At 38.3% G+C, this 18,424-nt stretch overlaps 1 protein-coding gene across 14 annotated transcripts in view; it reads left to right on the plus strand.

The window, feature by feature from the left end:
* The window catches only part of PARD3 (par-3 family cell polarity regulator), a 444,410-nt gene that overhangs the window by 314,097 nt on the left and 111,889 nt on the right, over window positions 1–18,424 (plus strand). For 8 of the 14 annotated variants that reach the window (XM_041487469.1, XM_041487496.1, XM_041487477.1 and 5 more), the window contains one exon: window positions 14,289–14,399. The exons of 3 other annotated variants lie outside the window; for them this stretch is intronic. In XM_041487469.1, the coding sequence (XP_041343403.1) occupies window positions 14,289–14,399 (111 nt within the window). Of the gene's footprint in view, window positions 1–11,367; window positions 11,886–14,288; window positions 14,400–16,220; window positions 16,619–18,424 lie in introns of those variants that run through there. 3 more of the 14 variants (XM_041487553.1, XM_041487559.1, XM_041487566.1) reach the window with 3 other exon arrangements.

An 18,424-nucleotide genomic window follows, 5' to 3' on the forward strand; every position in this document is an offset into this window, starting at 1 on the left:
GCAGCCTCGTTCAGCAGCCTGTTCCAATGCTTAACCACTGTCCCGGTGAAAGGTATTTGTCCTTGGTAAGATAGGAATAAGAGACACTGAATAATTGCTGGCACAAAAAATGTGAATCAATCTGCATGTACTTATGCTTCTCATGAATCAAGAACATGTGGATGTACAATAAGATTTTCATGCAAAAAATTGATATTTTAAAGGACCTTTGTGATACAGTGTTACCCTCAGGGATTGCTGCCCTCACAGGACCCCAGGAGTATAGGAAGTAACATACCCTGTATTTGAGACTCCTTACATTCATGACATGCTAAATGTTAAGGAATAATTTATCTATAAAGAATTTTTTTTCCCATTGTGCTTCCAAGCATCTTACTCCAAATTGTCTTGGACTGGCAACTACAGCTATTAGGATAGTTCCTAATCTATCTGATTCTGAGCTGATTGTCTGATGGGCTAATAGTGTCTTATATGACCCACTGAGCTAGAAAAGGTGATTATTTTCTGTGGAACTGAGGAAGAAACAGTTGACAGAAATCTTTCTTTCTACTATTTCATGCTACACCAGAAAATGTCACCTGTTTTTTGTTAAATATTTAAAGTTAGTGTTGTATTAATGCTGATACTTTCCATTTTCATCCCAAAGTACATATATCAATAAAACCTCAGGCATTTGTAGCTCAGCCAGTCATAAAAGGAGGAAGTTTATTTTACTTTTGGAGGGGGGAGAAAGAGTTCTTTTTAATTCCACTCATGTTTGGTTGATTCCTTAGGATTTAATGTAAAAACATAAGAATTTGGTCACACAAGAGTTAAATGGTACCCAGGAAGTCCCTGTATCCCAGTGCTTTGCCTGTGACACTGAGAAGTAGTTGCTCCCGAGGCTGGGATACCAGAACTGGGTGACCAGGTCTTCCGAGCTCTGTCTCCCAGACTTCAGTGATCTGTAGCTCAGGGGTTTCTTGAGACACTGCCTTTGTGCTCAAGTACAAAATACAGTGTGTACACATATGCTGTTGTGAGCAATTTGTCCTGTTACTGATAATTTGGGGTATATTTACCTAATTCCAAAATACTACAAAATTTGAAGTATGCCATATACAAAAATGTCTTTTAGAGATTGTGTAAATGACTTTTGTATCAAGGAGCTGCTTTTGCATTTCAAGTGCACAGGCCTGATTGCAGTGCACCACAGTAGATCTGACTCATTATGGCAGCATTTTATGGCACTCAGGTAATCATGTTTACAAAGTAGCAGTAAACCTTTTTGATGTGCAATAACATTTCAGCAGTTAATGTAGTGTTCCATCGTGTATTAAATTTTACCACTTCTGGGCAAACTTACAATAAGCAGAAGTGCAAGAAAGGGCTGTAGATGTTTATAAAATAGATCCTACTGGAATGAATTCAAGAACTAGTTTTACTGTGTATGTTTGGTCTAGCAGATTATGTGGTTAATTTTGAAATGTTTGCTTTTGCAGAAGATAAATTCTTAGTTTCTATGAATGTTAACACTTTTTTCAGGACTTTGTTGCTATCAGTCTTGCAGCTTCTAGTCCAAAAAGGAAAAAGAACATAGTATAATTTAATGAAACTACTTGGTAAACTTGAGTAATTTCAATAAATATAACAGCATACTACTGATAGGCTGTTTTACAGAGTTTGTATTTCATGTTGAAAGTATGTTGGAAATGCTGTATTGGTAGAGAAATTCTCTGTTATAAATAAATAGTTCAATGTTAACTGACTATTAACTTCATAGGTTTAGCTTTGTCAATGAAATCTGTATAGTTAGTCCTAATGTTTTTTGGACTTGCAGCACAAAATCTCTTGGAGTTTGGCAAGCTGCTTAAACTTCCAAGGGGAACTATTTTCTCATTTTAAAAATAGGATAGTACCTTGTCCATGCTAGTATCTCCAGGCATTTTGATGTCCTGTGATGTTTCCTGTATTGTATAAATATTAAATATATGTATGCTTAAAACATATGTTATAGCTCCCAGATACTGGTGTTGAGTGTAGTTTGAAGGTGGATGAATGCTGGATGGATGTTGGATAGATGAATCACTGAAAATAGTTTCCTTTTTCATGCTACGCTGTTATAAGTAGTGCTTGGTAAAAAAAAAATGTCTAATCAGTCACAAAAGGATTAGCTTTAAAGGATCTGAAAAAGAAGATTAAATAACAAAAATATATCTAGAATCTTTATCAGCAATTTTCAGTACCACAATAATAAAAGTAGTATATTTTTATATCAATTGCAAGTGCCTCTAGCATATTCAACACCAGGTGTATTTAGTATGCAAGCTGAACTACTGTTACACATTTCAACAGCAGCATACCACAAATAAATCTCAAATATTTCACAATGTTGTTATAGATGCTATCATTGACTTTAACACATAGTGTTAAAATCCTGAAATTCAGAGCACAACATGCTGGCACAAGCAGGAGTTTCAGATGTAGTGTAACAATTAAACTATTTCTTTTCTCTGATGAGCAGGTAATGATACCTACAAAAATACCTAGCAAATACTTTGCTAGTTCTATTTGCCTTTTATAACCCCAAAGGAAGAAAACTGCTTGTGTAAGTTAAAGGAAATGTGAAGAATCAGTGCCATTTTCATTGTTGGGGTTTGTTTTTTTTCTTTCAAGATTTATTTTAGGCTGTATAGTCAGAAGAAATAGTGAAATGGCAGTGATAACTGCTGTATACTGTGTGCAACACTGAGAGTGAGCAGAGCTGTTATCATTTCAAGAACATCTCAAGAGCCAGATATCTTTGAAGTCAAGTCTGGGTTTATTTTAAACATCATCTCTCTGGCTTTCTAAGTAAATATAGGCCTAGTAATTTCCTTCCTGTAGTGCCTGAGCATGTAGAAATGAGAACAAAAATGTTAGTGTGTATGGGGCTGGTCCAGTTCTGAGATTTTCTGTGCTAGGAGCTTATTTATAAGGTTGGGGAAAAAAAAAAAAAAAAAAAAGAAACCAAATGAAAAAACAAACCACCCCAACTCACCACCCCACATCTCTTACCTGTAATTAGTCCTGAGCAAGTCCTGCTTTGTAAATCTTTTGAGTCTGAAAAAATCTGAACTCCCAGCTTGGCCCTAAAATAATCAGCAGTGTAAATCACTATTGATATAGTTTTCAACTGCTTTCAAATTCTTACCATGAAGACAGCTCAGGCTCTGACTGCTGGCAGCTACAGGACGCCAGGCATCTCCAGGGCTGCAGGTAGCTCTGGGCGCGCCCTGGCAGCAGCTGCTGCAGGGACTTGCTGTCAGACTGCTGTCCCAGCAATGATCCACCTGAGTCTTGTTGCATCTGCTCCAGAGATGGTTTGTTCTGGTGCTGCAAAGCCTTGCTCTTCATTCTCCACCCAGAAGATACAGCATGTGTAAACTGAATTTTCCTGCTGCAGGGTATATCAGCTGATAGAAGAGACAGAGGTATGTGAAGCCAGCAGTGGCATATTAATATTTATTACCTAGAGCCTTGGTTCAGGCTAAGTCCCTGTGCCATAGCCCTGTCTTTGTAGCAAACTTTCAAAATAATGCGCCTGTTATTTTATGCTCTCTGCTTTTTATGATAATGTGGATTCATAGAATCACAGAATGGTTTAAGTTAGAACTTAAAGACTGTTTAGTTCTAATAGAACCCTAACTAATCTTCCACTAGATCAGGTTGCTCAAAATCCCATCCAACCTGGTCTTGAAGACTTCAAGGGCACTTAAATGAATTGTGTTCTAGGGTACTTTGTAGAGGTGTCCTGTTGGCATTGTTAATTTGGTTATAGAATTAAACTTTTAGCCACAGGGAGACTTGAGTGGCACTGTGAAACCCAGAATGAGGCAGGACACCCTAAACTGTAACCCACAGCCATCAGCACTGGGTGCTGTGGCTCGGTGAGAGGAATTGCTTTTTGGTGTTGTAGAGAAGAGAATGACAGCTGCACACTTGTCTGGTATTAGGAATATTTTGTTTAGACTTATCCCACAAGTCCTACAATGTTGACTATGGTGTTCTGCTGGAAATTGTCTGTGGCTTCTCTACCTTCTGTAAGTGTAAATATATGAATGAGGCTAAAGATACAGAGACATCACCTATTGCTTAATTTACCCTGCAGAGGTTATTTTCTAGGAGGTGTGTATTAATAAAGATCTCTAGTAACTGACAGAAAAAGTGCTGACTCACATATTAACATTTCTAGATAATGAGATCTGTAGGGAAAATTTAATCTTTGGAAGGTTCTGGATGAACTGCAGCTAGTTTGATTAACTTTTGGTGTGTCTATGTTAACGTTTGCTGATTTTATACAGTTTAATTGCATGACTGCAAGACTTAAGTTCTTGGAATAATGTAACTGCCATTTCCTGGTCGAACTAGCTTGTTTATTACATTTTTGTCCTAATTTCTATGCTGTTGCATGCGCTTAGTGAGCACTTTTAGTGATTTTCATGTTGTAGCTCATGTTTACCTATGGCAGGCCTATTAAGCAAAGCATTTTGGTTGTAAATTTTGGTGGAGCTGTGATGCCTCTTAGTTTTACTGAGGGATTTTTTTTCCCCTTTTCTGGCAGGAAAGTCTTGAAGCAAATTTCCCTTGCAACTTTTACTTTTTATTCTCTTTTTCTTTGGCCATCTCTTGAGTGCCAGTAAAATGGGTGGGTTTTTATGTTTCATTAGCATTTCTTATAAGGTCTGCCTTTAGACCAGTACCCATTTTCCAAATTGTACTTCTGTAGGGCTGCAAAAAATCATGGTAACCAGATGCAGTATTTGTCTCTGGCCTGGAAAAGTGTTAGATTTAACAAAAGAAGCTAATAAAAATGTTCAAATTGACCCTTCTCATCATTTGGACTTCTTGGAGCTCAATCAATCACTCATTATTATCAGAGTTATTCACACAGAAGCAGAAGTGCTAGTGTTTCTCATAATCAGCCCTTGAGCCAGACATAATTTGCAATTTGAAGCATTGTATTTGGAAACAATAATGCATTAAAATGAACAGAGCAGGAATTAGAAGTATAGTTGTGGAGAGAAGGCGTTGCTGAGTAGCCATGGTTTAAACGCTGTCTCTAAGGATCCTTAGTGGACACCAGTAATTAGAGGCACACAATGTAGTATTGTTCCTACCTAAATGTGTCCACAATTTTTTAACTCCTCTGTGGAGTGTGACAAAGGCAGCAGCAGAGGCTGCCCACCTTGCTGCGTGGCTGCAGGGCAGCTGTGGGCAGTGCTGGGGTAAGGTGGTGTCACCTGTTTGGCACAGCGTGAGCCAGAGATGGGGGCTGAACCTGGCACCCAGTAGCACTGGGATGTAGGATTTCACTTCTTCATAGGAAAAATTGCTTATGTTATAGAAGAATGACTACATTGTACTTTAGATTGTCAGGGACTTGTTAATAGTGGCAGTAGTTGCTGCTGAGAATTTGGAATTTTTATTGTTATCCCTATATATGCTATTATATATTGCAAAGTAGAGAGTTTTATGTGTGCTTTTATGCATGCAGTCTGTGAGTTAACATACTGCAGGCCTTCACTCAGGCTTTTTCAGGAGCCTGCTCTTTGCTCTGTATGTGAGGCTTTATTTTGTTTTTTGTGATTTGTATTTACAGTCTTTCAATTACTGTTTAGTATCTTACTGCCCAGTATTGCATTTTAGAGCAGGGCACTGAGTCTTGAAGGGCACATTCTGTGTGAGAGGGGTGACAGGAGAATTTCTAAGTACATTAAATCACAGTATAAAAGGATATGTTGCCAATTGAGATTATATATTTACAAAATACACATTATATAAAAATACTGAATTAGCTTGGTTGGGTAACATGTATGAGCTACTTTCTTCAGTGACAAGTAGAACACAGTGTATCAAATATAAGCTTGGGCAAGTAACTGTGGTCAATTACTAGTCTCTTTTTTGAATACATACATTACATGAAAGAGCTTTGGTCTTTAAAATGCTTAGACTGTTATGAAATGTCCATTAAAATGTCATGTACTACTTCTGTGGTTGCTCCCATCACTGATGACTGTTAACAAAATTGTACCCAAACAGAAGATTTTTTTTTTATATTCCTGACTCCTTCAGGGATACCACAATCCCCAGTTTTACAGGTTTTGTCTGACCACCATGAATATGAATTATTTATGGTGACTTTTAGTATGTTGTGATGTTGCTTACTGAGTAGATTTGGATAACTCTGCTGTCTTGCTGCCTTCTTTCCAATAGTATCATTGTCAAATTTTTGATATTTCCTTTGAACTTCTCAGCCTGCTTTTCAAATGCAGTAGTTTGAAGTAGTTAGGGCTTTTTTTTCTGATTTCTTGTGCTTTATTTATCTATTTATTTATTTATTAGAGCTGTCCATGGCTCCAACTAGCTTCAGGCAATCATGAGTAGCAATGCAGGAAGATTATCTTCTGTTTAGAAATTTGCAAACAGATGGTCTTTCCATAAAAGAAATCTGTTTTTAAAAGTTCCACCATTTTATGCTGGAAGTAAATATTTCAAATGCTTAAGTTGTGAAAAGAGAGCGACTTGGTGTGAATAATAATCTGCCTGTTGTGTCATGCCTTTCAGGAAATGTTATCAAAACTGTTTAGGAAAATAATAGAAAGAAAACTCATGACATGTCTGTAGTTTGGCATCATACCCATTTTCTTCGAAGTTGGGATAGTGGTTCACAAAGCCAGGCAGATTACGTTTCACTGGCGGAAGCAGTTATGGATCACATATGTTGTTTGCACTTCTTTCCAGGAGGTTGTTGTGGGAATCACCGGCGCTGCTGTACGTGAAGCGTTGCGCCATCCTGTCTGTTCTTTTTGAGTAAACTGAGTTTGGTGAGATGTACTGGAACACCCCCTTGAATGGGGCTGAAAATGTTTTTTTAATGTTTGGAAAGTGATATGGAGGCTGCTGGGAGAAAATGTGTGAATAGAACACAGAAGACCTTCACATGCTTTACAGTATTCAGGCCGGAGGTGGGCACTTCAAAGGAGTGGTATTTTGCAGTAGCAGCCACTTTGGTTCCTGTGCTTTAAATTTCTGTGTTTGTGGCTGAGCATGTGAGTTTTGTTATTGCTTGAAGGCAAAATCACTGGCCTGAAGAGATACAGGTGTACCTTTTTAGAGCATTCTTAATTTTCCTGAGTTACCTATGACCTTTTGTAATGTGCTTTTCTTGGTTTGTGACAGTAGAGTTCTCCAGGAACCCTCCTGGCAGGGGTCCTCTGCTGGATGTTACACCAGAAGGATTGCTGCTTTATCAGTGTTAACATCTGCAAGGAGATCCATGGAAAATGAAGTTATCAATGTCTATTTTAATTATGCTCACAAGCTCCTGCATCAAGGTGCTTGCACAGCAGTGCTTTTGTGTCATCTCAGGACAGTGCTGCTGCTGAGTCACTCCAGCAGTCATTCCTCTCCCTCCCAACAAGTAGAATTGGATCTACTAATTTGATTAGTAATGTGTGATAATAGACTATTTCTATTGCCAATATATAAATGTTTACACTTAAAAACGTGTTTTTAAAAATAGCACTTGCACAATTTTGCTTGGAATGGAAATCTTCTAAACCATCAGGTCATCACTAAAGAGGGTGGCTTTTGTTTGTGTGCTGTATTTTTAGTTTTGGGGTTTTTTTTAGCAACATAATGGTTTTATGTGTCCCAATAATATGTTGCAATGTAAGTCTTATGATTTTGCTGATACAGCGGGGTGAAAAAAAATCATTGCAAAATCGTTGAAGCAGTGTTTACGTTATGTGTGTCTCTGTGTGTGTGAATAGTGTTTGCTACTAAGGGGAGAAGAGCATGCCTTGAAGCTAGAAAACACTGACAAAATAGCTCAAGACACTTACCAATTGTTAATTTTTAATGATGGTCTTTTTTCTATTAAGGAACATAATGCTGCTGAACTTGTCTCAATCAATTTTTGTGTTTTTTTCATTAATCAACTAATGCATGTTTCTTCTGTAGCTCTTTATTCTAATGAAATATGTGGATGATTTGGCAGACGACAATGATCTCATCAGTAACGCATCAGAGTAAAATCCTTTTAGCAGATTACATGTGTATTATTTTTGTTGTATCAGGGATGCTGATAGATATTCCTTTAAACTCAATCTACTTTTGAGATAACTTGTAAATGTGGAATTTCTGTAGTTACTTGTGTATCCTTCTTGCTTCACTTGTCCTATCTGTATTTATATCTATTTCTGCAAAATCATTTACATATTCTTTATGTCTACATGTGTACTTTATGTACATTTCACATATTTTTTTTATATATATTGCATCATGTTGTAGCTTGAGCCTGTTCTTTAAATGTTCTGCTAAGCTGTCTTCTCTGTCGAGCCTCATATTGTTCAGTTGCTCTGATGCACTGGCCCAAAGCCACTGAAGGCACTTGTTAGTCAGTGCCTCTCTGTTCAGCATGATAGACTTTGGATTAGGTCACCTCCTAGTTGGTGGCAGTCGTTCAAGCAAGTAAGCTTGAAAGTGAGCCAGCTGACAGAGAGGTTTGGGCATCATTTTAGTTTGATTAGATTATCCAAAGTTCATGAGATTTCCAATTTGAGGGTCAAGCTTACGGCATACAGGTCTGTGTTCTCATCTTTTTATTAATAATAATGTGAAAAACCAGTATCATGGGGTCTGAGGATGATCCTTTCCTCTGATCTGACTTGGCTGTTATGTACTAGAGATCATACATTTAAAAGATGATCCTCGTACAATTTTTAATTTCTTCACTTACTGTGATTCCTGTTGGCTGAATTTAAGAATTAAGTCTGTGGTTCTGTGAGTATGACTTTGAGCATTAACACTTATCGTGAAACTTTCTCCAACCCTTAATGTAAAAGGAGAATTAAGGAGATATAAATTAAGTAGAACTCTGGAGTATCTTGGCAATTAGAGTGAACAAGATTTCAGCTGCTCTCTTTCATCAATTTCTCACACTCTTGGACAGACAGGGTATTTTTAATTTACAACCTGTATCTCAGTTAGTCATAGAAGTTTTTTCTTTGCTTGTGCAGCTACAAAATAAAATTAAACTACTTTTTAGCTATACTTTTTTATAACAGGGTTTAAATGAGAGAGCTGCTGAATAAACAAGCTGTTACATGAAGTAAACATTGTTAGTATTATGGAGAGATTATTCTATAACCATACAGTTCATGTCCTCAACGAAGTATTAAGCTATATCTGTAAAAGGATATTTATCAACAGAATGGTAATTTTTTTATTACTTGTGTTTTGGAGGAAAATGTGCACTTCTTTTTTTCTCTTTTATTTTCTACTCTTGAGTAATAATAATCTGTGTTTTGCTTCTAAGAATTGAGGTTGAGGTACGTGGTGCCCACAGGTCAGTGTTGTGCTTCTGTAGCTGCAGGTGCTTCAGAGTAGCTGGTACAGCTCAAGCTTTGGAACAGACCTGTCTTCCTCATGAGTATGGTGGCTTGGTGAGGCAGTGTGTGTAATTTGGTTACACATCATGTAGTGGCTTGTGTCTGTGCATTGGTTTTCTTGTACAGTGATTTAGGCTGGGCTTTTATAGCTTGCAGTCAAATTGTTGGCACCAAACACTGCAAAAGAAAAGAGCTTGGGATTAGATTCTCAAGACTGTCTGAACATCAGTGCCACAGATGCTTCTTTTCTGTATGGCTTTGGATTTTAATTCCAAAATCAGTAGTTTCTACCTTTGTTTTTAAGCACTGTCCTCCTTTTCAGTAATGCAAGGAGTGTTGCTGTGCACATGCTGAGCGATGGAGTTTTCATGTCTGTATCAGAAGGAAAGTTGTCATTTCATTTGCATTTGTAAGAGCTGCAACAAGTATCCCAGCAGCCAGCCCCCAGCAGTGAGAATGAGACCATCTCAGGTTCAGACAAGAGCCTGAAAATCACCAAGTGCTTGAGGCACTCTGTAACCAGCTGCACACAGCAGAAAACTGCTCCTGTGTCTGGGGAGGGAGCAGCCAGGGCCGGGATCACAGCACTTGGCTGTGTCCTCAAGGCCTTGTGAAAGTCTGGAGTCTGTCTGACACAGCACAAATGGATGGTGATTTCTGCTTTACAAGGGAGATATCTTTGATTGCACTTTGCAAGTTTCAGTCTTAGGCTGTTCCCAGTGACTGAGCACTCACTTCAGTAGGAGAGCTTATTACGTGGGTGTGCCAGGCCATTCAGTATATGGATTATGGAAGAAATAGTGTTGGAAGCAGTAAGGTTCCAAATTTGCCATGGGTTATGTACGGAACATATATTCTAATTCCATCTCTCCTTCCTTTTGAGTACCTGAGCAGTAAAGAGCGAAGATTCACAATGATGCAAAGCCTGGTTTGCAGGGAAGGTGTCAAACACATAATGCTCATGGGGCAAGTCATGGTCTGGAGGAGCTGCCCTTGTAAGGAGGTGAAACTTTCACCTCCTTACAAGGTAAGCCAGACCTTTGCAGTGAACCAGTGCATTCAATTCAGGGTGTTGTACATACCAGCAATGATTCTGGGGACCTGACCTAGACTTTTGACTCACACAACTAAACAAGGGCCACCACACAGTAGCAGAAAGGGCTTTGCCTCTGGCTGTGGAGACACTGCACAGTAACTGTGGGCTGTGTTTTTGATGTTTTGTAGAGGTATCGCATAGACTGCTTGAATTTCAGTGGTCTGAATAGTCTTATTTCTAAGTGTCCTGTTCAGGTTAATGTTCATGAATAGGAAACATCATTTATATGAGTAGGAAACATTTACCTGAAGAAATCAGGACAGGTGCTTTTCAATAGCTTGACACCAGTCTAGTCACACCACAGTACAGCTGAGAGAGTTTTAACAGCTGGCTTTAATGGTGTGCCTTAGCATTGCTGGATGTTGCATTTCTGTAGTTAAACTTAGCTTGATTATGACTGTTAAATAAATAATTTATAAATGTCTGCTGTAAATTTGGTGGAGAGGATGCTGATTTGGGCTGTGGGTTTCATTATGACTGTAAATCATACTTCATGAAGCAAACACTTTTAATAGACATAAATAACAAACACATTTACTGCTAGCAAGAGTAATCTTACCAAAGACTTAGAATGATGTTTGTAGTGACTGCGCCTACAGAAATAAAGGAGGTGGGGGGGTGTACAAATGTATCTCCATCACAGTTCTTTTCAGCACCTTTCTCAATTGCTTGGTAGCTCTCTCAGCATCTTCTTGAGATGCTGTCTTCTCAAACCTTTTTGACTGTTAAGCCACAATCAACACAACTGTGCATTGTACTAGAAACATGAAGCCACAATCAGGGAGGGGGAGGATGGTGGTTTTTTTTCCAGGTTCCAGTGCAGGGACAGTGTGGTTAACGTTGCTGAACTTGTTACAGGCAGTGGTGATTATGGCAGATAAATCACTTCTGCGGGTGACAAAGTCCAGAGAAGGCACCTGTGCAAGACCACCATGGTTCATACTCTGCCAGGCTGTCCACTGCTGGGATGACCACTGAGCTTGCCAGAGATGGGAAGTCTCCGGTCAGAGTGGGAACAGTGTGGTCACCCTCTGAAATGCCTAGGAAAGAACCAGAGCTGTCTTCCAGAGACTTTTATCAGGATGGTCCTCAGGGGCAGAAGGAACATTAATTCCCAGATGACTGGAAGAAAACCCTGAAAGAGAAGAAGAGAAGAGAAGAACTTGCTCATGGCTCAAAGCAAACTTAGCCCTGGCGCTGCTCCAAGTGCTCCATGTGTGGTGCCCACCTCTGCCTCTGTGGGAATGCACATGAGCTCTGTGTGCTCTGGACCTGCGTGGTTGGATCTGCAAATTCAAACCATTGAATTCTGCTATGTTTGCATTACATGTTAACGTTAGAAATGCTCTCCTCACAATCATGCAGCCTGACCAGACATTTACTAGATTGCTTACAATGATTATTAGAAATTTCCTGTGTACTTTATTTTTTTAATAAGGTATTGATTTCGCTATATATCTGTTCATACTTGCAATGAATTGATTTATGGTGGCAGAAATTCTGTTTTGCTGCCAAAACCTAATGGGCAATAACTAATTCAATTTTTTTCTTCCCCCCTCTTCCCCCCAATTTTTTTTTAAACAACTATTTATTTTTCAAAAATAAACTGGGTACTCCAGAGTCTGATTCCTGTGCTTTATCTGACATTTTAAATGGGTTGAGGAAGGACAAGAGACTGAACCAAATGTGAGCATCCCAGAGATGCTGTGCTAGAGTGACACATATGTTGCTTGTCTCCTCACAGCTCTGCATGTTCTGTCGGTCAGACCCATGCTGCCACCTCAGGCACTCTCTGTGTATCAGGGTAGAGTGGCTCAGTTCCATGGTTTTTCTGCCAAAGCTCCTCTCTGGGCTAAGGTTTTAGGGCTATTTTAAATTAAACAATCTCTTTTGTCTGGTGTACAACATCCAGAACTTGATTTGAATCTCTTGTGTCATATATGTAAATGCCTTCTATAATGGTTTTGATTACTCTCTAATAAATAGGTGGATGTTTTAAAATATACCTGTTGGTGTTTTGAATTTAAGTTTCACGTATAACATTATAAAATGAGAGACTTTAACTTTAGACCCTATTTTGCATTTCTTAACCTCATCATGTCCTCTGCCTATCCCCTTTCAGGTGGTTCTTAATAAACAGTGTTAGTTTTCAGATGCCTGAATTACTTTGGAAATGAGCAATCTGTGTGGAGAATGGGAAGACAGTTTAAAGCTTATGTATATGCTCCCATGCTGTATTTTTGTGTTTTGGTTTTAAAGAGCTGCCCTAAGAGCCGTAAACATGATTACACAATATAAATAAATAATATCTCTTGATTGAATGGTCAGAAATTAATCATTCTCAGGGTTGCTGTGTGGTGTATCTTCAACCCACACAATGGCTTTGTCCTAGAATCAAAATATTATAAATATCAAAATATTATAAATATCAAAATATTACAACTGCCTGGTGAACTCTAAATATTTTAAGGATGTTACATTAAAGGTCAGAAGGATGCTTTAAGAGCTCTGTGGTTTATTTCACTGTCCATCAGCATTTGTGGTGTCCTGTTGGCACTATTGCTAGACATGTTTGATTGCAAGTCTCAGTGCTTTAATTTCACTTTTGACGTGAACCTGAGTGTGAAGTGCCACGGTGTCAGTCAGCTCTCAGATCAGCATTTGGTATAAAAAAAAGTAAAATTCTTGCTGCTTTTGGTGTGATAAATGATGCCACATTTAATTGGTATATATACGGTTTAACAGATACCTGTTAGCCCTTCTGCCTTGAATAGAAAATTTTCATCTAAAGTTTAGATCTATTTAAAGGTTATATGAAAGTGATTGTTTGGTTCACTCTATACAAAAGTCACTCCTTCTAGAATAGAGAATTAAGAATAATTTTGTCCTAATAGTAACTGAGTGTCTCAAATGCCAAATTCTTCACTCCCTGAAAGTTTAAAGAAAACAGTGGAATGTGCAAATATGGAAGAAACTTAATAAATTCGAAATGTAGCCTTTAGAGGGGAGGAGGAGGTGTGAAGAGGGCAAACCCTGGGTTGGCAGCACCTGCCTCTGTCTAGGGCAGCCCAGACAGCTCCATCCCTCCATTCACCCTGCCACACTGGAACACCCCTGGGGAAACCGTAATGAGTAATAAAGTTTAAATAAGAACCCCTGGTGCTGAAGAAGAATAAATTGACAGTTTTGAATGATGTCCTCTGTGGGGTGAAATGGCCCTTTGTGAGCTGTGGGGGCTGCCCTGGGAGCTGTCAGACCTGCAGCTCCCTCTCTCCTCTCCAAAGTGGGGAAGCCTCGGCCCTTTGTGAGCTGTGGGGGCTGGTGCTGCCCTGGGAGCTGTCAGACCTGCAGCTCCCTCTCTCCTCTCCAAAGTGGGGAAGCCTTTGCTTAATGCAAACCTGAGCTGTGTCCTTGGGCAGAGATGCGGTTCTAAAACATGGTTTGACTGTCTGTTTAAGAATAGTGGCCCCAAAATCCTGGCATAAAAGGGAAATGTGGTCCAATTATTATTTTTTTGTTTGTTGTGTTCTTCAGTGAGGAATTCTATAAACTTTCAAAAGGAGTGAAATGAAAGTAAAAATTTAAAAAGTATTCAAAAAAAACCGCAACAACCTGGAAGTAGCCTGAAAATACTAAAAATTAAGATTCCAAGGTCTTTGCACTTTCCCTTCCTGGTTTCCCAGCAGTTCTTCTTGGAGAACTCTCTTTGTCATGGAAGAAGGAAAATACAGTTTTGTTCATGTCACAAGTTAGATTCTTTTTTTGTGTGTTATTAACAGGTTTGGCAAACATCGCAAAGATGACAAGAGTGAGAAAACTGGTAAAATAAAAGTGCAGGAAGCTCTTACTTCAGAAGAGGAGAGAATACGAATGAAGCAAGAACAGGAGAGGTAGACTTCAGTATTTGCTTAAACCTTGATAGAGGGAGTTTGTTTTTTAAATTAAATAACTGAAGTACAATTTTCACTGATGAAATTTTCCACATGTTGATATGTTTATATACTTTAAATAACAATACAAAGCTGGATTTATTTTGGACATTAGGATGAACAGCTCCTTTGGCTGTGTTAAGGATCTTTTATAGACGCAGAGCTCTCTTTCTTATTGAGGAGACTGAAGTAATAAAATGAAATGCTTTCTCTATATATTATATAACTGATATTATTGACATTTTCAGAAAACAAATATTTATATACAATGAAGTATGTTTTGTATTTTTCTTCAGAGTTTTGCATATCTAGATTTTTCATTGATAAATTTAGGAGAAACATAAAATTATGCTTACCAGTATATTTGTCACTGGAGTTCAGTCTATTTATGTGCCATGCAGTCTGTTTATGGAATGATATATATATTAAACTGCTAATTATAAAAATGAGTGGTGAGCACCTCTATTTTTCCTTGTCAGCTTCCATTAACATAAAAAAACCCTATATAAATATATGTCATATTCTCTTCTCAATATTTCCAGTCTACTTTTCTTCCTATCTCTTGTAGTCCTAGATATTTGGGGCCTGACTTTGGTGTCTCTCAGATCAACTTAGTCAAAATCTTGAAAAGCATATGTTATCAGTTAACTTATGCTTGGAGATGTGAGTTGAGAGAGAACCTCTTTGAGTAGACATCAATGCAGTAAGGAGCCAAACTTTACAAAGTTTGATTGCTGAATGGTAAATATATTCAGACACATTTAGCAGTGAAAGTGAACTATGCATTAGAATTATTTATCTAAAAATCATGCTATAGCTCACCATAAATTTGGGATTGATGCAGAAACTCTGGAGGGAAATTTTTTTGTCCTTATAGAGGAGATATCACTAATTAATCATAATCATCTCTTTAACAATCATCTCTATGCACCTTGGTCTTCTGCAAATAAGAGCAAAAGTTCATGAATGGTGGCTTCATCATTAACAGCTCAATAGAGAATATTAGAGCCACTGTATAATAGAGAGCCCCTGTAACTCTTGTGTAGACTCCTCAGTTGAACCTAAAATGGTTTCTTTCCATTCTTTTAGGGTTGAGTGATTTACAGTAAAGACAGGGTGGGAGTGTGTGTTTATTGGCTTAACTTGTTAAACTCCAGAAACTTTAGCATTTATGACCATCTGTTTAGATTACATCATGGGAAATTTTTTACTCTTTAGCAGATATACTATCATAAATTGATGTAAAAATTTATTCTTGTCTTTGTCCATCCATTCTGATTGTAGAAGGTGGCTGAATTACAGTGCCTAGATGTTTTTTGCTAGTCTGATTGGTATTTATTTTTTCTTTTTTAACAAATGGAGGCAGGGTCATTACATTTTTTGCTGTTTTTAAAAGTAAAGTGCTTTCAGATTAAATGGTAAAGAGGAAGGCTGGAATTGAAGGAAATAAGTGATGAGGGTGTTTGTGCAGCCAACTTCCCTTCTCATGGATGGAGCAGCCACAGAGTTCATGCCAGAAGTGCAGAGCCATGGAAAGCTGCCTTGGTTGCTCTGCCCAGCTCAGGGCAGGGGATGGTTGGCCAGACAAGCACCACTCTGTGCCCTGGCTTCACACACTGCTGAGCCCCACCTGGCCCTTAGGGTTTCTTAGGAACATTAGGTCCACAGAAAATCAGCTGTATACATGTATAAAAAGAAGAAAGACTTGACGCCTGGGTTAGTAACATTTTCTCTCTCTTCATTCTCTCTCTCTGTCTCTCTGTGTCTCTCTGTCTCTCTCAGTAAGAATGGTCAGAGTATAGACTGTCCATGTGATGATGTAAGAGAGGTTGCAATAGTCACGCTGGGTACCAAGGTAGAATTATGAAATTATTTGTATAGCCCCCAATGCATGGAGCAAAACCTAATCCCTGTCCATCAAGTTATGCTAACCAATTTGAATCTTTCCTGGAATCTCACTCCTCATGTGTCATAAAACGAATTTTATATGTTCACTGAAACTGCAGAAAATGCATGTGCCAGAACTTCATAACAGCTTGATGTTACAGTAACATGGGTCCTTATCCTCCCATTATTCTCTTTCCCTGTGTATTTGCTTTCCTTTGTGTTATGTCTATAAGAGAATGCAACTTCTTTGGGGCAGTCGCATGTACAACTAATAAAAGATAATAAAATAGCAACCGAATGTGTGAGGTGCTTCCTTATGTTTCTAAAACAATCAGATGTTGATTTGGTCCATAGAGACTGAATGTTTTTGCAGTTAGATTGCAGAGTTTCCTTTTGATCCTGTAAAATAATGATGTTAGATACATGCTGTTAATGAAGAGTACTCTTGCAAATTAACTGAACAATCCCTCAAAATGTTTACTAGGAGACAGAGTAAAATATTACTGTCAGTGTTGGCTCATAATAGCTGCTCTTTTAACTTTGTTTTCTGTGGGTTTTTGTCTTCTCAATTTTTTTAGCAGTGCAATTCACTTGTTCTATTTTACTTGGTATTTGATACTATGTACCTCTAAAATGATGCAATGCTTTGGGGAAATAGGTTGGATTTAATGAATTTACTATGTATGAGAGGCTAGGAGCAAAAATCCTTAGAGGGGTCAGAGAAGAAGTGAACAGTCCATTAAAAAATCAATCATGCCCACAATTTTATGGAATTATTAATTTTAATAGTATTGTGCTTACAGTAGTATTTTCTTTAAAACCTAGCATTCATATGGATTATGAGACAAATAAGAAAATTAATGCGTTTCAGCTTACCATGATGAAATTAATAAAATGCCCTTTCATAAATATATTATTAATAATAATTTCTTGATTCTGTTATTCTTTGATTAAGGACGGTATCTCTTAAGCTACATACTATGTCTGCTGAATATATATGTACAAGGTGCATGTTTACTGACAATCTCAAAGTAATTTTATTGAAAAAGGAAGCTATCTAGTTGAAAATACAGCCAGCTTTCAATGACAAGGAATACTGGAACAATTAGGGGTGTACTTGATGAGACCACCCACTAGTCATTTCAAAAATTCTGTAAAATACTTGCTATTTGTAAATCCTCCAAATGTTGGAACAACAGTTCATCCAAGGCCATAGAACATTGGCCCTTGTCACTATGCTTTAACACTGGTTTACTGCACAAAAACAAGTCTGCTTGCATTATCCTTGAGTATCTGCCAAGCACTGATCTTAAAATCTGGCTGGGCTCTGCTGTGCTGTTAGAAAGGGCTCTCCCCAGCAGTGGCACCAGTCAAAACTTGAGGTAAGACTGGGCAATAATAAGCTTTCTGACTGTGGCCTTGAGTCCCCTAAGAAAGAGTCTATAATGTAGTCTTGAGGAAGCTGAATAAGAACCAAATTAGCTCTGGTCCTATGCCAGATCACAGCTGTTTTACATATATGCTAATTTGGAGTCCCTCTTTGCTGTGTGGTCATCTTGCCTGTCTATCACTGGACTGCTCAAACTGGGTACCACTGAGATGCTACATTCACATGGATGGGCTGAGAAAACAGCCTTGGGTCTTCGTGCTTCTGTTAGAGAAGGTCTTTTATCAACTCCAGAGTCTCCTGATGTACCTGTGGTTTGCATATCTTCCTAAGATCTCTTGGATTTTGCAGACTGGAGATGTGTGGAATATCTTGAGCTTTTAGAGATGCTTCCAAATGTTTTACACAGACATTGCAATGTTGGATAGTCTTAAAAGGAGATTTTGAAACTTCTGTCAGTGACCAAGAGGAATCAGTTCATATGGGTGGTCACCTTGTGCTGTGCTGCTGCATCTAAACCTCTGGAAGCCCACAGATCTTTCCAATCTAGAAACCCTCTACATCTGGTCTTTGAAGGCCTCCCAGAGTAGGTTTGCTCAATATTTAGCCAGTGTGTCCATTGATATCCTGCCACCCGATTGCCCTGAAATGTTTTCTGAATTCTTCAAGGCCCTTCAGTGTAGTCTCTTTCTTAGGAGATATGAAGACAGAA

Source organism: Pyrgilauda ruficollis, unplaced genomic scaffold (assembly GCF_017590135.1).
Source record: "Pyrgilauda ruficollis isolate IOZ18807 unplaced genomic scaffold, ASM1759013v1 scaffold12, whole genome shotgun sequence".
In the NCBI taxonomy this organism is placed as follows: Eukaryota; Metazoa; Chordata; class Aves; order Passeriformes; family Passeridae; genus Pyrgilauda; species Pyrgilauda ruficollis.